Genomic DNA, 23347 nt, shown 5'->3' with positions numbered 1-23347 from the left:
TTAGACAAACTCACAACAACATTCAATTTATAATAAATTTAGTGCTGCATCGATATTAAGTTTGCATCATGTTTCATATGCTATGGCATTTGAGACTTTATTTATAGAACATATTAACAAAGTTTAAACGAAAAATTATGGAACAGCCTCTACCTATAACAAGTAAAATTTGTTTACTCTAGATAATTACAAAATATAGTGAGTAGAGTATTGACTTTAGAGTGGTTCAGAGTTTCATGGGCATTTGGGACTCTATCAACCACAAATTTCCCGATACTGTGTATCCTTCAATTTATTGACCTCCTTCCAGATCAGCTTGTCGAAACGCAATTATTATCGCAATTAATTGAGACACGAGTTTCGTCTTCGACATCTCCGCCATCAAAGGGAAAGATCGCCTTTGCGTAACCCGAGCACTCCGTTCTTTGGAATTAACTCGCTCAAATTAATCCAGCTCAATTAACAAGAGATTCCACGTTTCATTAACCCTCGAACAAACGAACATGAACATCGAGAGCAACCCTGACGAATGCGTTTACGAGGGAATCAGGCCAACTGCTGGTCAGCAGACCAAAGGATTCCTTGTTGAAGGATTCCACCGCTCCCTTGCACATTTAACTGTCATAATGACGCGCTACTGTGGTAACAAGTAAAAGATAGTCTATTATAAGAGAACAGCTCAATTTATAATAGAATCAAGGGTTAAATATTACATGGTTGGTAATAATAAATGAGCTCACAAGAAATTAAGCGGATTAGTTCGTCGTTCAGTGAATTATTTAAGAAATGATCGGTTTTACTCCAGAATCAGGCTTTAAACGAATGTCGTACGATCAATAAATAATAGATAAGTCTGTTAGAAGTAGAATCGATTAATTCTCTATTTACTATACCATTTAAGAATAATTTATTATCTGGTCAGTTTTATTATTAATATTATATTGTAAGTTAGAAGCAAAGTGTTAATCAGAATGAAGTTCCTTGGTTTTTAAAAAACTGCTAATTATGTGTTTCAGTGACTAGATTAATAAATACAACAAATGTCAAATTGGTCAACTTTGAATTTTGAAAAGCAAATACTCATATGTCAACATGAATAAATACTGATCACGTCTGCTGGCTACTAACACTGATCTGAATATTTTAATTCTCAAAAAATAAACACTTTAAAAGCAAATAAATGCACATGGTATTTATTTTTCATAAGCTTGTAACTCAATACAAGTAACGTATTTGTAAAGCACACGGTGCGCGTTTTTGTTTAGCCAATTTGTAGGCTGTCGACTCATTTTTATCTTGTCAGAGGCAAGCGCGAAGAGAGTGAAAGAGCAATTCCAAGAAATGAGAGGTGTAGTACTCATCACGAGAGAGTGCTGTGAATACCCTCGCGCTGAATGAGAAGCATATAATTACTGACAATGTTTAGTACAGACAGGTAAATACAGTAGCGCTACATACAATATTCTCTCATTACAAGCTTGTTATATTCAGCATATCTCGCAATTTACACCAAATGAGCTGTACCCTCGTACAATGCTACACCAGCGAATAGACGAGAATGAGCCGTCAACGTGCCGATTGACAGAGCAACATCTGTCACTACAGGCTCAACATTCACTGATAAATTTATACTTAGAACATAGGTTAATTAATTGAATACGTATACTGATAGCCTGGTCAGACTGGAGATGTAATGACACTGTACAGGATGTTCGAGGACAGGTGTCAGAAATTTGAAAGGGTGATTCTTGATTTGAAAATGAAGATACATAAATTTTCGTTTCAGGCTTCATTTCCTAGTTATTCATATGTCTGACTCGGGATCGGGCTTATTCCACTGACTTCGCTGTGTCTGACATGATTAATGCACGTCGGCAGTAGAATAAGTCTGAAGACAGACACATTTCACGCGAACTTTAGACGTTTTTAAGAACTCTAAATCGAAGCCCGAAACGTAATTTCATCCTGCTTTGGTATGTAAAATCATCTCTTAAAATTCCTGAGATTTGTTGAGCACCCTGTCTAACAAGCGACACTCTACTCTAGAGAATCTTAAGATATAATAAGTATGTACATAGAATGTGTCCCTGAATAAGTAAGAAATATTTTCTCACTATCTAGATAAATAATATCAACAAATTTTATTCTACATTTTCGTCTTATTGTTTCATCTAGAATCACCCTCTTTCCTTTTATACCACCAGTTCTGATTCACCCTATATAAACCTTTTTCGTTGCTTTAAATACTGAATCAGTACATAAAATATTTCCCACTAATTCAGAGTCACCCTGCATACCAGCTTACAACGAAAAACCACAGTGTACCAATAAGATTTTCAACACAATGCCACCTACTATCAATATTACCGATCGTGCACGGATCCTAGAAAACTCCAAGACTCAGCGCCTCGGGCTGAATAATTCACCCCTCGAGCGTTTACTCGGTCTGAGTCGAGCTCGGTCGCGCTCGCGCGCGCGCGACGGAGCGCTAGAGGTAGAAAGGAAAAATCTGGTCCGCGAGACACACGTGCGCGCACACAATACGTGCCATTAGAGGCTTAATTAGGAGAATTTCGGCGCGGTTCACGGTTTACCAGGCAAATCGAAATTGCTTCGCGTTCATTATCGGGCGAATATCGGGGCAACAGGGCAAAGAGAGGGCACGAGGGGTGGAGAGAGAGAGGGGGGGGAATGGCAGACGACGTCGTCGACCTAATTAACGCGGAGCGACGTCGACTTGGGAAGCCGGCACCGATTCTCTTTGGAAGTTAAAGTACCCGCCGCCGATTCTGGCCGATAAAAGCGGTCGTGTGCACGCTTATTCATCGCCGCGGCCACCAATACACGCGCTGGTGGCGTCGACGTGACACGGTGCAGGCGCCGGGGCGCGTGCAACGACTGACTCACAGAACAAATCAGACCCCCTGCCGTTCAATATGCATGAGTTATCATTCGTAACGCGCCGGGAATGAATCATATTCACGGTGTTCTCAGCCCTCGCTCGCGCTCGTTATTCCATCCCTCTTGCATCCTGCGACCCCCTTCTCGACTCCAGACCATTCAGCCGACGACCGAACCGCCGCCACGGCTTCTTCTCGCGCGGAGGATAGACCTAGAAGGGGGCTGTTCTTTGCCCGAGAGTCGGGCTTTTGTGCGCGCGGGACCAAGGCTCCTATCCTGGGGACTGGGGGGGAAAGAGCCGACTTGGCAGATCTTGCCGCAGCTTTGACGACGAGAACCGTTCCTCTTGTTACTTCCTTGGCTTGGTTCCCTCGCGCGAGTTTCTCGATGGAGAATGCCGCGAGAATGCTTCGAGTTTCAGTTTGGCTTCCTTTTTTATCTGCGTGTATGGAGGTGGGTAGACGGCGCAGAAGGATCGTAATGAGTGTGCTGGGGATCTTTGTGCGTTTGTTGCAAATTTTACGTAGCTGTTGTTGAAATCGGGTTTCTTAAGGCGGGTCTACGCTACATGCTATGTAACAGTTACGTTGGATTCTTGTAAAACGTCATGGACCATTTATGCTTTGTAATATTATATAATTTGGTAACGTTTCTATTTACAACATCGGTTACAACTAAATATTAAGGTAATTAATGTGACGATACGTGATAAATGCAACTGGGGTATAGGATTGTGTGAGAATGTAGTACAGTCTAGTATAATGTCTAAGAATGTCTAAGGATACTCTTTTACATAGACTATTGTGTATGATGAGGAGAGGATGACCAAAGTCCTTAAATAACTAGAAGTACGCTTGACAATTTTGTACTTTGATATAGAAAGTGAAAACAGGAGTGACTAGCTGTGTTTATCGATAACACAAGACTAAGAGATGGTTGATTATTCAACAGCTATATGACTTTTTAGAAAACAGATAAGGAGGACATTATTATTTATTTATTATTTGAAAGTAGAGTTTGTATAAATATCCGAGGTCAAGGAATATGATTAATGGAAATGAGAAATGAAAGCTGCGAGTTGGTTTCTTGAAATGCATCTTCTTTTTAATATTTCAAGATGGTTCTATTTACGTCTACCGTGTATGTAGTGCTTTCTTGGAGAATACGATATGAGTGAATGCATACTATCCATTTTCTTCTTATAGAATGACACATAAATCTGTATAAATTTAAGAAATCTCTTTGGAAGGAGATTTTTTAAAACACTTCTTTTATATTTATTAAACAAACATAAATGCACGATTAGATACGTTAAAAAAGAAATTTATTTTGATTTCCTGGTATTTTAAAAAAATACTAAGAATAAAGTAGAAAAAAACTGTCCAAAGCCTTCTGCACGTCAGAAGGGTAGGTTCTCGCGTGGATTCTCACCCCCAAAATCCTGTCACGCCGAGACGATTTTTTTCTCCGACTTGAATGGAAGGAAATCAAACGGATCGAATGGCGGAAGAAAAATCTGTTCGTTTTTAGATGTTCCCCTCTTCGAGAACCTGATATTCTTTTCTAATCTTCCACTCTCGCCCCCTCTTTTCACAACCAGCGCTCTCGTTATCGAGCCTTCTTATCTCTCTTTCATTCTCTCCGTCCGTCGTCTTCACACTTATCACGGTTTTCTTCCCCTTTTCCTCTTTCACACTCCTCGGCCACGCCATTTACATTGCCATTCACGTCTCACGCGCCCCTCTTTCTTATCATTCCCTCCCTTTCTGTCTCCTTTAATAACCACCCGTTCGCTATCTTCTTTGGACAACATTCCCTCGCCCCGCCGCGATTCCTTTTCTTCGACCCCGAGGCCCCCAGTGGACTCGACGAAAAGCAACCCTTTGTCGATCCAAAGCGACCCTGGTGCAAGGTAACAAGCGACTTCCGGCCCGATGGAGAAAATATTTGCTCGAGAAACATCCTTGGGGGTTTTAAATACTTTTCGACTGGAAGAACATCAGGGGATGATAGAGTAGTTCGATCGAGTTCCCATCCACCTTCGAACCTTCACCACTGATCTTGCCCATGTAATTCTATTGGAATAATTATAAAGACGATTATTTGACCGAGGAAGTTTGTGTTAACTGAATGTGACTGAAAATTTCTTTGCTAGATGAAAGGAATTTATCGGTAGTAAAAATTCAATACTGATGTAAGGTAAATGTCTCAGTAGTTGACCATGTTCCGATACTTGAACACTAACGTTAATTTTATTCGATTTCAGGCTTAAATTCTAATGTGTCAAGTATACTTCATTAAAAATAAAGACCAGTGTCTTAAAATAGTGTCCTTCGTTACTGGAACCTCATAATTTACGTCTACACTACATGTTATACAGCAGAGTTACATAACTTTTTAGAAAGTACAAAAGAGAGAAGTTACACACATGTCTCTTTTTTGTTATCCTACAAAGTTATGTAACTTTGTTATATAGCATGTAGTGTAGACCCAGCTTTAAGCGTTCACATATTGGAATATTTACCTTAAATGTAGGAGAAAAGGAAAACATAATATGAGATCGTATACGACATTTGTTTTGAACGAAGTGAATTAATTTATGATTTTAAATTTTTAAATGAAGACGTTCGTGATGAGAAAGTGACTCAGTTAACCATTAAACAACAATGATGAATAGAGTAGAAAAAGGTAGTGAGATTACAGATGCAGTGGTTTTATCTTTAAGTGGTACAGGGGATTTATCGTAATTTTACTTATTTATATACTAGAAAGTTTTTATTTTATAATCAATAAATGACATAAGATCAAAATGTAAAAATTTGTTGTGATGATAGCAATTCTTGTACAAGTATTTTCAAGTAAATAAAAACCACGATAGAGTGGTTCATTTCCTGGTGTCACATACCTTTTGTTTAAGTGATTATATTACTCTTAGGAAAAATATGTGAATAAAGAACACACTATGCTTTTATTAAACTTTGCCTTATTCTCTCGGGTTCTGCTCTGCTCCATTTTCTTTCCACAGCTTCTCTTCCACTTAAGCGCTGTCTCCACTCGCTTCGTACGTTGCATTGTCTACGTTTCATTATCTTTGTTTGAACAAGTAGCTCAGAGACTTCGAGAGTTCTGACAACGAAACTTTAACTTACCTGCACGCGTTGTCATTATTCCCTATCGATTTGTAACATCCTTTTGTTATTAATAGCGTAAGTAAACTTGATGCGTCAGTTTTACGTCAATATATTTTTAAAACAAATTATGAACAGTGAAAGGTTCCATGTTTATGGAAAACAGGATCAAAATTTTGTTTCATTCTCAATTTTAGGAAACTTAGCTTTTTCCCAATATGTTTCTCATTAGAGAAACCAACGTTTCCAGTTGCAGTGCTTTCATTTCTATGTATACAAATATGAAGGTACAATGTTCCTTAAAATAACCCCAGGGCAAAAAATTTCAAGCTGCTGTGGAATAATATCATGTATTTAACAATCTCTGCATATATTTAAACGATACGCGAAGCTTGCATAAAGATCTGTATGAAAACAACACGTCATGGAAAATTTTAAAACAATCGACTGATTATTTCGATACTTACATTAAAAATACAATAGCTAGCATTCAGTGCAAACAAAAATGTATTGTTTAATCCGTTCTTGTAAAGCAAAATGACCTAAAATTTAAAATGTCCGACTTCGATACTTTCTTATGGGCTTGTGTCTTTTTGAACAGTTATTTTTAAGTGAAAAAATTCTTTTAATGCCCTGTCTAAATTCCATATTCTAGATCTCAACTAAGGCCTTAACTCTAATTCTTTAATAACTTACGACTGAACCTACATGTTTCTTGTAGGGATGTCACACTGGTTATATTCGATAACAATTAATCGGTTGTTTGACTAAATTTATCATTATTCAATAATCCAGGACCTGCCATTTGATTATAATCAGAAAAAATACTTTTACTTATTTTTGCATATTATAATCGATTTGTTTAAATTATTCGTATTATTGATAGAAATATTGCAATGAATTGAGCCAGAAGGATTATGTTGTACTGTTCTTTGACTCAAAAAAAGCATTGTTTAACTGGTTAACCAGTTGTCTAGTATGATATACACAAACCACCACGCCAAATTTCGTGAAATTCGGGTAACCCAGCCCAGAGATATACAGCACAATAGACGTCAACATGATTACATACATATATACACATAAACATACACATTCATAGCTACAGAATTTAGTCATTGATTTTTTCACTTTTTTGGGCTCAGGAACCTCAAACTGTTGTGAAATGCAAAAAACCTGGGGGTTAAAATTTAACCCAAAGCAATACTTTCTCTCTGTTATTACGTTATAATAATAATAATTATCATTACACTGCAGATTTTATGCAACTTCACATTTTCTCAAACACAGTTAAAGAACTGAAACCAAAATAAAAATTTGCTTCACCTTTCAAATATTATAATTTACATTCTACATTTCGAATTTTTTATATTTTTCAGTATTGTTTGAATTCTGTATTTCCCTATACGTTTCAAATTTTCACAAATGCATAGAAATTCGCAGTCTAGTTACGTATATTATAATAACAACAGGAAAGTAAAAATAATCGAAAAACAGATTATTAAAAAGTCCCGATTACTCGACATCCCTAGTTTCTTCTTCCCCTAAATCTACGATTAGTCAAGTCGCCGAAGCAAAGTGTTCTCCGATTCTTCGTATCGCGGATCCACTATCCAAAACCATGTAGAAGCTCGTCCTCATCAATCCCACGGGCGGAAGGTCGCAACAATTCGAAAACGCTCGTGAAATTCTTCCCTTCTCTTCAATTATCCGTCCTGCCACCGAAAAGGGAACGGGGACAGCGAACAGAAAAGTCGTGTCACGCATCAGCCGTGGAAACAAAGCCGCGATTCCGCGCGACTCGCGGCGGGGGCGGGAGTGAAAAATTCCCCCTCGACGGTGTACAGATGCAGCTGGGACGGCGGGTGCATCGGTCGAAGCAGCAGAAGCGGAACCACGCCGATAAAAGCGGCCCGCCCCGGGCGCTCGCGGAATAATTGGATCGGTTTTTGCAGCTGTGAATCACACGCGGGCCACGACAATCGGAGGAACAAGACTTTTTCTTCTCCCTCGCGGCTTTTCCGGGCCAGAGATTGCGGCCCGCTTCGTTCCACTCCCTTATCTTCGAGAAGTGCCACTTCTTTCTTGCCTATTTTTTTGTTCTCGTTGTCCAGAACACGGCCCATATGATCCCCGATCCCTCGTTGCCATCTTTTTTCCCGTGCATTGGCCTTTCTCGTTAGTTCCTGTCTCGACGTCGCCCTCTGATTTCGCGAGGCTCGGGTGGAGGAAGGTAATCGTCGAATTTCGTCGAGGAAAATTGGGGGAAGGAAGTTTTTAGTGAGGGACGGATGTGTATGTGAGTTTTTAGTTTTATTTACGCAAGTAGATAAGTGGAATCTAATTACGAATTTATTTCATCCTCTAAATATTATGAAGTGTATGTAGGTTTCGATGATCTGTATGTTTTTGTATATTATATGAACACTGTAGTTTTTTGCATACTGACATTTCCTATAAATGCATAAAAATGAGCAGTCTATTTATTACTGAATAAATATGAGATATGTGAAAAAAGTTAGGAAACTATTAATAAATTTTATTAAATACTAAGTACTTTGTTTTGTGTCACAGGTGAAATATCTTATCAAATAAATAATAATCATTCTTTTTCATTTATAGGTACATCCATTTCGTGCGTTTATCAATACGTTTAGAATTCTTGATATCTTAGCTATTAATATTTGTGTTGTATAATTGGAGGATTGAATCTTGTTTCATGATGCGAATATTTTAAATAAGTAACTACGGTTGGTGTCATTTTTGGCTAATTTGTACAATAAAGAACAATGAAAAATATTCTTTAATTAATTAAATGTATTTTTCAATTATAATGCTCTAACGATGCAAGGTTTGAGTGTCTAGTAATGAGCAACCAACACACACTAACTTAGAAATACATGGATTTGGGTAACGCTTGGAAATAGTAAGACCTTACTGGTTAATGATGTAGAAACTATGATAATCGGCTTCACATAAGTATCTGTATATTATTAATTATCAAATAATGTTAAACGCATTATATATTTTAGTAATAATAATATTCTTATGAATGTAATGACAATCAGAAAAGAGTCCATATTTTGATTTAGTTGAGGAAATTTTCTAACTTTACTTAATAGTCCATTGGAAGTCTATCTCTCTCTTTTAACATTTAATATTTCATCTTAATTATGCAGATATTCTACATAATACAATATTCACTCGCTATAAAATCATCACTACATCTATCATCTTTAACATTTATACATAAATTAGCTTCAGATATGTCTGTTCTTGCACCCTACAAATTCTTCACTATTAACGTGTTGTGAAACCACAGTGAATAGTTGCAATATATATTCTTGACTATTTTCAGGGTAAAATGTTGATCGAGTTTTTCAGAAATTCATACATGGATATTAGATATAGGCCAAAACGCAAAATATGAATATTTTGGAATTTTAAATCTTTACATTGTAAAGAAAATAATTACGTTCATAATTTTTCATGTTCAACTGTCCTGGAACAAATAATTTCAAGAATATTTTTTAACCGATTAGATATTTCCAAAAACTGTTTACACAAATGGATTCAACTTTCAAAAATATATAATCGACTAATTTAAAGTTTATTTTTACATCGAATGGCTTCAGAAATATTAGACGAAATATGGTTTCCCCCAACATTGGGGTCAATTTTCACTCTTTTAATATGAAATATTTTCGTCTGCCCTACAAACCTGCCAAGTGTCACAAAAATCGAAAGTTATCCCTCCAAGTTATCCTTTATAAGTGCCTGCCAAACAGAACCATACAATCCAGTCCCCAATCCATCCACAAAAAAATAAAGAAATAAGAAAAATAAGATCTCATCCAGCAATCCTCTCGAGATCGCATAAAGGCCTCACATTTCGTAAGACTCCTTCCTTCGTAAACGACCTCGTCGCGTGTACAAGTTAGCGCCAACCATTCGCGTGGAAAACGAAGCCGTGGAAAAGTGCGCAGCAACGTTACATTGGATCACTGAAAGGTTAAAAGGCAATTCGATGGAATTGTTCCTTCATTGCTGGAAACGGTGAGCAAACACGCGTGAGAATGGCTTCGTATTCGCCTCTGTCGAACGATTCATTGACCGTCTCGATTATCGCTGTCACGCTCCGATTGCTCGACATCCGTCCCACTTCGAAACTTGGTGAACTTTTAAGTTCACCCTGTCCTCCCCTCCCCTTTTAAGCGGAACAGCTTAAAATTTTCGGATCGGCTTCCCTTCCTCGTCGCGCGACCGTTAATTGCTCCGTTTGTTCCAGACACGAACGCCCTGAGGATGCTGGAGCTGGTGGTCCCCCAGCACGTGGTTCGCGGTCAGAACATCAGGCTCGAGTGCAACTTCAACCTGGACGGGGAGACACTGTACTCGGTGAAATGGTACAAAGACGGGAACGAGTTCTACCGCTACGTGCCGCAAGACAGGCCTCCAGTGCTCGTCTTTCAGCTGCCAGGTGTCACGGCGAACGTAAGAATTACTTTCTATCGATTTTTCTCGTCTCCCCTACCGATGCGACGCTCTCTGCCAGCCGGTTGCTATTTCAAGCGCATTGACTTTTCATTTTTACCAACCGACTTGGCTCGCTTCCGCTGGGGGAAGCATCGTTTTCTTCTGTGAAAGTGCGGGAAGTATAGGAAGAAGCTCTGTGTCCACGTGGGTCATCGATGTCATGCGAGGAACGGTGTTCCGACATTGTTGAAGATTCCATTTGAGCGATCAGGGGCTCTGTAATCGTATATGGTATATTTCCTGTCGTCGAGGAAGGTGGCGTTTCTGTTCCATGAGAAGTCCCTTGGAAGACATTAGAGGCAATGTAACTCAGGGGACTTTTGATTGAATACTAGTAGCACACAGCGGTTACTGTTGGAAGCAGTTGGGTCGGGATCTGATTCTATTGATCAGAGAGCAAAATTAGATGCGTTGTCTAGTATCACGAGTGAGTGATAGTGGTGAGTAGGGACGTCTTCTATAGTTACTATTGTCTCATGATGGCTTCTGAAGTAAAGCTCAGCTGCTTCTAACTGTAGTTACTATGAAGTAATGAACTTTTAGTGAATAAGAAATATCTTTCTAAAAGGCTCGTGCATCGATGACCCTCTTACCGTACCAAAGGCATAAACGAAGGACAATATGTAAAATGAAGACATAGCGAACAGTTTAGACTCTGTAATTCGTCGACTATACGCACAGAAATTTCTCATCCAGTTTCTTCCGTGGCGGTTTATCCACAGGTTTTATTGACACCCTGGATTTCTAGTTTGATGAAAGTCTGGCATTTGTCATGCTTTTGGTTCTCGTCTGTGGTTGAAGACTGATCATTAGTGGTGTGCGAGCGATTCTTCATGCTTTTGAAGTTTGTTAAGAGAACCGTATTGATATAAAGTGGTGCCAGCTTGAAAGGAAAATTCTTTAAATGTGTAAGTTGAAAATTTCGAAATTTTCAAGTTTTTTAATTTTTAGATACCTGTTGAATTGTCAAATTTTTAATTAACTATTTGAATTTTCACATAAAAATGACACATAGCAATGTGTCAATCTCATTCTGTGGCGTAGTGTCTTTAACAAATCTTACAAATTTACAAAAATTAATTAAAGAATGTGCCTTACACTCAGAGTCCTCCTCGTTAATAATCTGGCCCAGGACCTTATCGCGACCACTATTTAGAAAGATACAGTTTCAGTAGTCACTAAATATTTCGGAATCTGAAATTAAAAAACGTGTGAACTAGCGAAATACAGCAAAATAATATTAAAATCAGTAAAATGTCTCACATACTTATTTTCTCTTTGCGGTCCACAAATCTTAAACCTCTTTGCAGTCCCTAAAGCTTAACCCTTTGCGGTAATTATATCCACAGTTACGCTACCCAGTCACACTGGACGTAGGTCTGCAAAGGGTTAACAGTTTATCGCATCTCTTAATGCCTCTAATAACGTAGAAAAAAATGAGCTGAAGCTTGGTCAACGCTGATTTAAACTACCATTCATTCTACGAATCCAGTTTCAAGAACTGATGAAAATAACCCAACAAATTCTAAGTAAGCAAGAATCGCGACCACTAAGCGGGCATCGCTCTAAATTCTAAATCGGCCACAGACACGCGCTGCTAGCGTGCGGTTAGCTGAATCCACAAACTTGAAACGCGATGTACAAAAACCACGAAATCTCTGCATACATGATTACGTATTACCGATAACAGAGAAATTCTGAGCGTAATATGAAGCCAGCCAACTCGATTGATCTCACCCCCATCGAGACGTAAGCAGTTCCCCGAATTCCCGCGAGTGGTAGCTAGTTGATGCAATAGTTGGTAGGCAACTGGATTCGGGGAACGTCGGTCGGTGGGTTAATTGCGCGGGGTTAATTGACCAGGACGCTTCTGAGAGATCTGCTCTTTTTCCAGATTCACAATTCGACCGAGAGATCAGTTGTCCTCTACTCCGTGAACCTAATGAGCACGGGGAGATACAGATGCGAGGTGTCGGCTGAAGCGCCGTCCTTCCAAACGGTGTCCGACCACTCTGACATGCTGGTAGTAGGTAAGAAAAGTGTACAAATGGTTGCAGTCGATCTTGCCCCTTCGACTGGAACTCGTACTTTAAGCGAGCGGAACGCTGGCTGATACCTTATCGCGAAGCTTTTCGAAGGGTCGAGTCAAAATTACTCGAGGGAAGAAATAAAGAATAATAGTTGAATTAGTTAAATATTTCTGGTTGAAAAATAAGTTAGAGAAGTGGACTTAGTTTTGTGATTGGATGGAGAGAGTCGTTTTTAAATTGACTGTTTAAAGTAAAATAACTGGTGACTTTTTGAGCGCAAGTGAGACAAAAGTTCAATACTAAAACTCCCCTATAGCGATAAAATAAGAAATTATTTGAGAGATTATTTTAAGAGACGCTTATTTAAGCATCAAATGATATGAAAAGTTTTTTAATTAGAAATCAAATAATGAAATAATTCACAGAATTCTCCCATAAATAAATTTAAAAAATCGAATCACATTAAAAATAGGAAAATATGACAAGTTATTGACCTCAAAGAATGTTATACAAAAAGTAAAAGGTTCTGACATTTTGTAATCGTACTTTCCCAATCAAAACTTAGTAACTTTTTTAATATTTCCCTCGTCGATAAACGAGTCTTACATTTCTCTTGCCTGAAACGATTGTGTAATCGATATGATGTTGCAAAAATCGTGAAAATTTTCAGCTCTACCGGAAGACGGTCCCGTTATCACTGGGCGGCCAGGGAGGCATCGTTATCAGGTCGGTGACGTGGTTCGGTTCAATTGCACTTCGGCGAAGTCGAAGCCAGCTGCCATGCTCAGCTGGTTCATCAACGGAGACCCTGTAAGTGACTTACGTAGAACGAGCCAGTTCATGGTGACATTTAAACTTGTCACAGCCATGAAATTCCGTGGGAAAAACGAGTCACGTTTCTCCTACCCATTTCCTATAATTAAACTCTTCCTTTTGATCAACACCGCTATCTGTGCCCGCGAACAATACATTTAAATGCACGTGAACGAGAGAGGCGAGTTAATTGAAATAAAAAAAGAAGTTTTAAAATGACACTCACCTGCTCCTGTATTAATATTTTAAAATACTAAATAGGGAATAAAAAGGTTTTATGGGTGATAACGAGATCAAAACAAACATTTTTGTATAATAAACTTTAAGCAAAAAAGGTATATTTTTTTATAATATTACAGTCCTCGCAAAAATAATTAAGCAGTCTTCATCTACTGTTCATTATTTAATAACTAATAATTTCATAAGCCTTTGTGTTTTTCTTTATTCTCTATTTTTGTCAGTTTGGTTTAACTGAAACTCAATTCTTTAAATTTATACAGCACAGAGTCATCAACAATATTCTAAACAAATTGTTCACAAATTAATATGCATGTACATACTACATATGAAAAGTGTTCCAAGACTGAACCACTATAAAAAACATGCTCATAAATAAGCTTAATAATACTTTTCTGCAATTGAATGAAGCTAATGCCTTCAGCATCCCCTACACAATGAAACTTACCTCGCGATATATCTCTAGACAAGTGATAAGTTTGAGACCACTTGGAATCATTTCGAATTTCTATGCTACTTCGAAGATCGAATAAGAGCCAAAATGATTCGAAGTAGTCTGGTCCCATCGCTAGTCCCAAGACATGTCTCGAAGCAAACCTCATCGCGTAGGGCATACTTTATTTTCACTAAGGAAGTTACTTGGCTGTTTCCATGACCTGAACTCATCAATTTTAAACACAGCGTAAGTGTCTCTAGTCGAGGAACGACCCAGGCAGAGTGGGTAACAATAAGTTAACGTTTCCCATGCACGCATCCTTCGTCAGCCTTTTAACCCCAGGTCCTCCTGGGTACAGTCGAAAAGGGTCAAAGTGTCGTAACTTACCCGCAACGCCTCGCTCGTCCACGTCGAATTGCAAATCTGTCCCCCGCGTCGCTGTAAAAAATAGAGGATAGCGTTCTAGACACGCGGCGTGTGCACCCTACGTGAGAAGCAACACTTTTTGGTTGCCTATCAGGTCGACACGCAATACTTGAGGGGGCCTCACATCACCGAGGTGGATCGCGAGGGTCTGGAGACGGCCGTACTCGGTCTGGAGTTCCGTCTGCGTACGAAGCACTTCAAGAGGGGAGACTTGAAGATCAAATGCCTGGCTACGATAGCGACCGTATATTGGAAATCGAACGAGCTCAGCATAGAGGGTGAAAGGCCTCTCAAGATGCCTGTAATGGAGAGCAGGGAGACAAGGGCGCAAGGCCACACGCACGCGGAACATATCTTAGGAGGTAAGTAAAGGTATAAAGCAGAGAAAAGGAGGATAATTCGCGGCTCTCGATGCGGAAAGATTCTTTGTGACGTGGATAAATATCACAGAAGGTAGAGGCACGTAAGCTTACGAAAAAAATACACGAACCGAAAGATTCAGATTGTAACAAAGCCTTGTGGGAATCTAGAGCTTGATAAAGTACATACACAGATGAGAATTCATTTTTTTTTCACTAGAAATACGCTCAGAAATTTGTCCTTAACATTATCTTCCTGACTACAGTTCAGAAATTACTTTGTGATGATAAAATAGTGTTATTTGGTTTCTGTACGATAATGACATTCTCCTGACAAAACATCTAAAATGTAAGAAAAAGTGTGTTCGACAGTGGCAAGTATAAAAGTATAAACTTACATATATTTTTCCATGTTTCAAAGCACTATGTACTTTGCTAAGAACTTCCTAGAGCAATAGCCCATATAAAATGGAACAGTTTTTTGAAGTTCTGTTCCAGTCTCATATTGTTACAAAGTTATTATCAGAAAGCAAAAAGTCTCTATTTTTATGGTTTGATTTCACTACTTTGGGGTATTTTTTCGAGAAAAATGGAATTATTTTTTGCATACTTTATCGTACTCTACATTCACACAAAGTTTCATTAAAATCTAAAGTTCTACTGCTTTCCTTGTTAGTACAGAAACAATCTTTCGAGTTTCCTTTAAACGAAGAATCGCTTCCGTAGCATAAATTATACTGTTCAGGATTGTTCAGAATTGCAGACTGATCGAGCAGGGAGTAGTAAACAGCAGAAGTAATATTTTTTGTCCAATTAAATCACAAGCTAACAGAATTAATTGCCTAAAACAAAATAACTTAAAATCTGGGATAAAAATAAAAGAGCACAAGTGTAGCTAATTATTTCTGCGAATCTCCTGCTCAGTATGTGGTAAATTGCTCATCAGTAGGTGCTCAAAACCAACAATTTCGGAGCCCAATGTTGCAAAATAAAGTAGAACTAAAAATATTATACAATCTCCTATCGTTCTCGCTCGGTTTGCCTGTAATTATAAATCACGGTCTATAAAATTTTCTCATTCTCCTTGGAGCCCTTTCCACTTATCTTCCTTGCAGACCTCTTTTTCTTGTTCTTCGTTTGAATAACCCCTGAACCCCGAAAGATTAATCATCGAGGACGATGCCAAGAAAAAACTACCCGTCCAGGTGGAATCAGCGAAATATCGTTGGAAAAACTCTGACGACGCGTCAGAAGCAGATAGTGACGCTGACACGCATCGTCGTTGTTCGTTTTTCGACAGCCTGCTGACTTACGTTGCATAGCCAACAAATGCCAGGCAAACCGTGCAGTTGCTGATGCAATTCCCTCGGCAATATCGATCGGATTTGAGCCGCGATATGTCCTGATTTTTCCCTCGAATTTCCTCTTCTCGTCCAACTTTCTCTCTCTCCCTCGCCTTTCCTCGTCGACTAAAATTATTGAAGAGATGATTCCTCGATTCCAGGAAGCGGAAGCAGCACGTTGGCGCCCTGCATCTTGCCAGTGATCACGAGTCTATTGATTCTGCGATAAGAAAAGGGGATACACCGTGGATGTTCTATTCTTCGTGCTCATCCTTTTCTGACTTCCAAATTGGGCGTCGCGTGGAGATCACTGTGTACTAAATTAACCATGTTGTTTCTATTTTTTATAATCGCAGTTAGTGGAGTTAGCGAAGACGTAGACGGGAGAATATACTTAACAGAGTACATTATGTCAGTATGTTAGAGCGTTAGAGGTGGAGGGGCATGTAAATTCTTAATTATTGGGTTTATCCATAAACTTGGGTGCGCTTTTAATATCCAATATTTTTTAGCACTACATGGAGCCTGTTTTATTGCAAGGTATACCCTGCTTATTGAATTTCTGGCAGCTTAAATAATATTGAAATCCTTCAAAAGGACGATAATTTCTTGCTGGGAATGTTTAAAAGACCAAACCTATTATTTCAGTAATCTTTTAAATCTAAGTTCTGGAAAAAGACAAGCACACAAATTTATGGATAAACTTATCAGAAAATGATTGATATCATGGTTGTTTCAAAGTTTTTATTCAATCGTTGATACAATTCAGTGGACAGAGTTTAAAAACAGCTGAAATGTATAAATCTATTATCATCGAAACATCTCCAGGCATTCGGGAATGCGCTACTTTCACTCTGCATACATTCTTTTCCTCTCCTTCATCTTTTATAATTAAGAAAATCTCAGATACGCGTGAATGGGTAATTATTATGTGGGTGACTGTATGACCGAAAGCGAATGCCTAACATATTTATATCTAATTGTACAAGAGTGTTTCTATCATCCAACCATGAAAGAAAGGATTCAGTCCAGCGAGAAAGAACATTTCCTTTCATCGTAGCTTTTATCAATCTAGTCGCTATTAATCAGCTGCAAAGATATGTTAACTTAGATTTATTGTGAGTCGTGCGCGTGCGTGTGAGTGGAAAGTGTGTTTACCAAAGAACATTTCGCGCTATAACATTCCTAATTGTTAATTACAAACGAGGCGTAGGGTGTGTAGAGACATCATCGTGTACTGCCATTCTTTGTGTACGGTATAACTATAAGAGCACTCTGTACATATGTACATAAATCGATCAGACTTTTATCTTTAACTTAACGTTCTGATAATAAAGCGACGGAGGTGAGACGAGTGTCTATATTCTTCAGAAAATATATCATTTGTGGAGATTTCAGTTTCTCTGTGTAAAATGTAAACTATAAAAATATCATAACGCCGAGGTATTAAACAGGCATCTTTCGGCGAAGAATGCATGCCGCTTTTTCTGGGACTGGCAAGTCTTCGGAGGTGATCGGGCAAAGAAGCTGGAAATCTTTTGTTCTCCAGGATTCACTTCATCCTCTACTTCTTCCCATTCGACGGTCAATGCTTGCGACTCCAGAATCTTTTCAGCAGTGGACCAGCTGAATCGAACGATGCGTGGAAGACCGAAGACAGGGTCTACATTCTCCGACAGCCACTTTTTCGTCTCTGGGTCATTCGGATATCCACTTCCGTATTCTGTTGTGATCGTACCCTCGCGAAACTGCCAAGCTCGAATCGCGTGATCGCGAGATACTTTAGCACAGATACTGGCTGCGCTGACGATTGGATATGTAGAGTCAGCTTTCTTCGCGACCACTATCTTCAAACCAGGAAATATTTGCTCCAGCTTAGCCTGGTACTTCTCTGGCTTGCCCACAGTATCTACATAAATTTCTGTGATCTGTGCACCAGCCTCGATAACCTTTTTAGCCAACTCAATTGCCGAATTCATAGACACTTCATTCAAACTTGTTTTACTGCGATGATACATACTGTTTGAAATTATATTAGGCGATATCACATCTATAGCCCAACCAATCTTCTTTTCATGCTCGCAAATCTGATCGAAAATTGCATCTCTTTTCTGTTCTGTCAAGCTTTTTGAGTCTGCACAGCCTATGTCCTTCAAAAGCTGTTTTTCAGATAACGGAGCATAAGAAATTCCATAAACCATGGGTCCCAAAACTGGTCCTCGTCCAGCCTCGTCAATACCAAGTTGGCATGGCTCATCTATGCATATTTGTGGTACCTAGATGGAATTTTAAATTATTTAAACCTTTGATAAGATGCAATATTAAAATATTTTATTAATTTACAAAATTACTTTAAAGCGTACTATTATGAAAATCAATGGCTTGCAATTAAATGATGTTAATTTATAAATAATAAATATATTTTATCTTCAGATGTTATAGGGTATAAATATTATGTATTATTCTTTTACGAAGTAAATGACAAATAAGAAAACAAAATTTCGAGACTACAACAAACAAAATAACACTTGTTTTCCATATACCTTTGATAAATGTACTTTATTTATGCTATGATCCCAGGCTTCAAAATACGAAGTCAAGTCTTCTCTACAGGTAATTCGAACGTCTTCTTTCAAATTAACACAATTATCCCCTAACTTAATTTCCTGAACGTCATGAACAATATTCGCTTCATTTTCCATCTTTACGTATTTTCTCGTACTCAAGAACAACGAAACCTAACCTTAAAACAAACGTCAACATTCAGACTAGCCGCCAAAACTGGAGACGTGCATATCGATAGGTCGTATCGAAACTGGGTGTTCAGTTTCTTTTCAGAAGTGAGCATCGTTTTGTTTAAATCGTGAAAGCACTGTCGACGACATGTTACCGATTCGCAGACATTAAAAATTTCCCGCGATATCAAACGACTGATTTAAGAGTGGAATAAAGAACAGTGAAGAAAGAGATTTCGATGGCGCCTGTGTATCGATAAGACAACGTCTGGTATCGACCTCTATATTACAAGCCAAGGATTCCTGACTACCTGTGTGCATGTATACGCGTGTCCTCGGTAGAAATAGTTGATGACGCCGTGGTATACTGATATCTGTGTGTCGTTGCAAAATATAACATAACCTCACAGTAAAATGCTCGAATTCTTATCGGTATCGTTTAAGTTACCGTTCTCGCGAGGAATCTGATTTTCACATTCTCGTGTTGACCTGCAAATTGCTCCTTTGAGCACGTCGCAACATGAAAGTGATCGTGAAGAAGCTGCGAGGAAGCGAATGCGTTGTTGACGTGAGTACAAAGCACCCACGGCTGTTCTCTTTTTTTCTCTCCTTTGAATTTAACTGGCGGAGATTGCGTGCCTCATTTCATTTTACTCGCGTGCCGTCAACGATGATTCTCGAAACTTCTTTTGTACGATCCTAACGCAATCGTCGTTTCGAATTTTTCATATTTCGGATGTGCTCTTATTTTGAACATGGAATCTGAAATAGTTGATGGTAGTATTGTTAAAATAAGCTTCCAGTTCTGATTTTTGTAAGCTTGAGTTCAAGTTCGAAGTTCAAAGTTCTAATCAATTTTTCTTGAATATTGAATTATTGTTAACTCCTTTACGTTAATCTTAAAAGCTTTAAGGACTTAGCGTTAAAGTTTCAAAGACTCAAGCTTTGCATGTCACTATTTGATGGTACTATGAATTTTTATGTTTGATCTTGTTTCGTCTATAGATTATGCCCTCTGACACAGTCTTACAGTTGAAGCACAAAGTCAGTGATCTCTTGGGGGTAGATGTTCCACAACAGAAACTGATACTTACGGGCAAAACACTAGCTGGTAAGAGTTAAATTATGCATGGGGAATGCATGGATTTGTTCATATAAAAATGGTGGAGCTATATTCTATTTAAAATTGTTTTGATATAAATATCATGTTTCAGATGAAAATCCTTTGAGTTTCTATCCAGGAATCAAGGATGGAAGTAGGTTACATCTGTTGGTGATTAAAAAGGCAGAGGAAGGATCTAGCAAAGGAAAGTCTTCACATTGCAAATCAGGCACACATCTCCTACGAGATGAGATCTCTAGAGTTCTGAGGCATTATTATACAGAATCTGAAACAGAATCTATAGTAAATGAGGTTATAAAAGACCTAAAAAACAAAGTGAATAATCTTAGTTACGATGACCTAGAACGATTAGCAACTGCACTGCTCCAGGACCAAGAGAATATAGCTTAAGAGTACTTCAATTTTCCAATTTTGCTTATTTGATTATTGTAATACATTTTTATTTAATTGAAATGTTGCCTCGTTATATACCCCCATAACCAATAGTATACTTTAAAAACTGACATAAAGGGAAGGCATGCAGAAAGAGAATGAATATATCAAAAGCTCAATTTTATTAAAACAAGTATACAATTGTTATTACTCCTTAGAAAACAGGCTTTTAAGGATCAGCTAAGTCCAGCTGTCGGAAGTATCTTGCAACTAGACATATAAATAAATTCAGTGCCCCTGTTTCGTGTACTTCCAGTTCTTTCTGAAAAGGAAATATGCAAAATTAACATTTAGCTAAGAAATTTTGTAGGATAAATTGCGCTAACGATTTTTGTATATCCTGAATTTAATCATAATTTTATTTATCCTTATAGACTATTTTCTGAAATTCTTTGATTATGTCAACAGCAAGTTTAATACATACTTATGCAATAAAATTGATTTGTTAAAAAGTGAAGACTATACAATTTTTTTCCAGCTGTAGTAGTAAATTAAACTTTTATTTGCAATATTCATAATATGTGTATAACGTATTACCAAATTTGCACGGATGACTGAACATGTTCTAGCTAAAATGCGTAAGCAGGAACATGCATCTGGATTTAAAGGCATCTCTAAAACAACCAACAATGCATAAATCCATTGACCCAAAGCATATTCTATCTTCTTTTGTGTTTGTATGTATTCTACTAAGTATTCTAGTATTTGTTCTACTAGCGGTTGATTCAAACAAAATATGATGTTCAATGTTGGAGCAATCTTGGTTTCTTCTTCCTGACCTGAACAAAATTTAATCCAGCCTTTTTCATCATCTATCTGTGGCTGACAAGTTAAAAAGTTGTTAGTTAAATAACATTTTCTCACTTTACAGTAAAAGAATATTTTGATACGTACCAAATTGATTGATGGAGGTTTCCATTTACGCTTTGCTGTCTGAATTTCATTTTTCAATTGACTTATGTATAATCTGATATTGGAGAAATCTGATACTTGACACATTTGCCAGTCAAGAGTAGGTCCTAGCCATGGTGGTGCTTCCATACATCCTGATAACTTGGCATGTTTGCATCATTATTATGTAAGATGTTCCTAAAATGTTTGGTCAAACTTTATTAGTGCATTCCATTAATCATACGTCTAATGTATATAATATGTATTGCTTTTATTATTTAGAATAATAGAATGCACTTGTCAAAGTTCTATTAAACATCGTAGGAATATTTTATACTTTCATTTTTTCATTCATGAGTATAGAATTAACAGTTTGAAGATATATGTAAACTTACAGGTTGGACATCAATTGTTGGTTTCTTAAAACATTTTCGATTGACATCAGCTACAACAACATTGGCACATTGCTGTGCTTCTATACTGTAATAGAACAATGTAAAATTATTGTGCCTAACAGTAATAATTGTCAACGCATTTACTTACACTACTCTTTTAATATATTCCTCCCCAGAAGTAGGTGGCAAAGAAAGGTTAATATTTTCATCAATTTCACCAACTTCAAAAACAGGTTCTCTTAAGCAGTCTGTCATTTTGTCTTAAACACCAAATTTGTTAACACAATAAATAATTTGTTCTATATTGTTTATCTTATAATATTCTGAATAGTTTCGTTTTTATAAATAGGTTATGTTAATCATTTTCAGTGCTCTGAGTTCATTTCAATACAAACAATAGTCAGGTTTATATGTCAAGATAATATAGATATCATAAATTATACATATGTAACCTATGTATAGATATAATTTTAGTCTTTTAATTTATTCCTTTACCCTATATATTTTTGAATAATGCTCATGAATACTTCAATGTAAGTATATATGTAGTAATTAAATTTTATCTTTTTGTGTGTTAGTCTTTCTGTATAAAATTCATTGATATATTTTCGGTAATAAAATATAAGTATGGCAATTTCATATAATATTATTACTTTATTATTATTTAATGGGACAATATAATTGTCTATTTATCATTACGAAAGTATTTGAGCTTCTAATTCATCTCACGATCCCACCTTGGAACTATATAGTTTATTTATATAACTTTTCCAATATTCCAATTAAAATTCTTATAAATCTGGAGTTTATTATTTTCATGATTATCAAATAATGTAAAGTACCACCATTTCCTCTTTATTCTTAAACAATCGTTTTGACAACTTTAGTGAATCATTGGCTATTTAGATCTAGATGTGAATAACTTTTTTTTATTTTTTATTTTGTAACAATAACTTAACAGTTTCGTTCATTGAAATCGTTGTAAATTAATTTGTGAACCACAATCAGAGATTTCTGTCCCCCTAATTTTAATTCGCAATTAAATTAAATAATTATTCACTGCAAGGTGCCTATAGCATTTTACTATTAGTATTTTAATCAAATTTTAAAAATGCTTCTTTTACAGTAAATGAATAATTTTTATAACTTCGTGTAATTCAAATTGCGAATGACTAAAAAAATACGTTGCATCGACAAAGTATTTATAGAGATTTGTATTGAATCTGTTAGAACTAGATATAGGGAATTTCGAATAAACTTGTACCACCACCCCAACAATGTAGTTAAGTCGGATTGCGAGCAGGCGTCGCTAGTATTGAAAGCCATAATTAGACAGTGCCGCTTTTGTGTCATGTAATAAACTAACATACCGACATTCTGTTTTCAAAATCAGTTATATCTACTTTACTTTTATAGCTCTACTCTTGTAAAGAATATGTAAAGAGGACATGTATTGGAAAATAATTTATTGACACACAAAATAAAAAATTTACTTTGAAAATGATACAGTTCTATTCTTAGTAAGTACTTTATAATTTATTATACAACAACATTGAGTAACA

General features: G+C 37.2%; 4 protein-coding genes across 4 annotated transcripts in view; 2 read left to right on the top strand and 2 right to left on the bottom strand.

The window, feature by feature from the left end:
• Positions 1-17560, top strand: part of LOC143180139 (uncharacterized) — a 116280-nt gene extending 98720 nt beyond the window's left edge. Inside the window, exons 4-8 of the mRNA XM_076379672.1 lie at positions 10318-10523; positions 12460-12595; positions 13266-13405; positions 14602-14869; positions 16371-17560. Coding sequence (XP_076235787.1) covers positions 10318-10523; positions 12460-12595; positions 13266-13405; positions 14602-14869; positions 16371-16438 — 818 coding nt within the window. The 3' untranslated portion in view covers positions 16439-17560. The remainder of the gene's footprint in view (positions 1-10317; positions 10524-12459; positions 12596-13265; positions 13406-14601; positions 14870-16370) is intronic.
• On the bottom strand, positions 16939-19126 carry LOC143180140 (ribonuclease H2 subunit A). The gene is made up of 2 exons (XM_076379673.1): positions 18753-19126; positions 16939-18485 (listed from the first exon to the last, which is right to left on the bottom strand). The coding sequence occupies exons 1-2, from the start codon at positions 18909-18911 to the stop codon at positions 17640-17642; spliced, it is 1005 nt and encodes a 334-aa protein (XP_076235788.1). The 5' UTR covers positions 18912-19126; the 3' UTR covers positions 16939-17639.
• Positions 19127-19149: 23 nt separating this feature from the next.
• On the top strand, positions 19150-20956 carry LOC143180143 (ubiquitin-like protein 4A). The gene is made up of 3 exons (XM_076379676.1): positions 19150-19512; positions 19950-20055; positions 20159-20956. The coding sequence occupies exons 1-3, from the start codon at positions 19465-19467 to the stop codon at positions 20455-20457; spliced, it is 453 nt and encodes a 150-aa protein (XP_076235791.1). The 5' UTR covers positions 19150-19464; the 3' UTR covers positions 20458-20956.
• Gem2 (Gemin 2) lies at positions 20625-22174 on the bottom strand. The gene is made up of 5 exons (XM_076379675.1): positions 21934-22174; positions 21786-21870; positions 21394-21552; positions 21037-21321; positions 20625-20761 (listed from the first exon to the last, which is right to left on the bottom strand). The coding sequence occupies exons 1-5, from the start codon at positions 22038-22040 to the stop codon at positions 20669-20671; spliced, it is 729 nt and encodes a 242-aa protein (XP_076235790.1). The 5' UTR covers positions 22041-22174; the 3' UTR covers positions 20625-20668.
• Positions 22175-23347: the final 1173 nt, after the last annotated feature.

This window comes from Calliopsis andreniformis, chromosome 6 (assembly GCF_051401765.1).
Source record: "Calliopsis andreniformis isolate RMS-2024a chromosome 6, iyCalAndr_principal, whole genome shotgun sequence".
Lineage (NCBI taxonomy): Eukaryota > Metazoa > Arthropoda > Insecta > Hymenoptera > Andrenidae > Calliopsis > Calliopsis andreniformis.
The sequence above is the reverse complement of the archived record's forward strand: the minus strand, read 5'-3'. Positions and strand labels throughout refer to the sequence as shown.

Coding starts and splice junctions, on each gene's coding strand:
- LOC143180140 (XM_076379673.1), bottom strand. CDS start 18,911: ATGGAAAATGAAGCGAATATTGTTCATGACGTTCAGGAAATTAAGTTA. Junction 18,486..18,752: donor ATAAAGTACATTTATCAAAG/GTATATGGAAAA, acceptor AATTCCATCTAG/GTACCACAAATATGCATAGA.
- LOC143180143 (XM_076379676.1), top strand. CDS start 19,465: ATGAAAGTGATCGTGAAGAAGCTGCGAGGAAGCGAATGCGTTGTTGAC. Junction 19,513..19,949: donor GAAGCGAATGCGTTGTTGAC/GTGAGTACAAAG, acceptor TTTCGTCTATAG/ATTATGCCCTCTGACACAGT. Junction 20,056..20,158: donor TACGGGCAAAACACTAGCTG/GTAAGAGTTAAA, acceptor ATCATGTTTCAG/ATGAAAATCCTTTGAGTTTC.
- Gem2 (XM_076379675.1), bottom strand. CDS start 22,040: ATGACAGACTGCTTAAGAGAACCTGTTTTTGAAGTTGGTGAAATTGAT. Junction 21,871..21,933: donor GAATATATTAAAAGAGTAGT/GTAAGTAAATGC, acceptor GTTCTATTACAG/TATAGAAGCACAGCAATGTG. Junction 21,322..21,393: donor AACCTCCATCAATCAATTTG/GTACGTATCAAA, acceptor TTAACTTGTCAG/CCACAGATAGATGATGAAAA.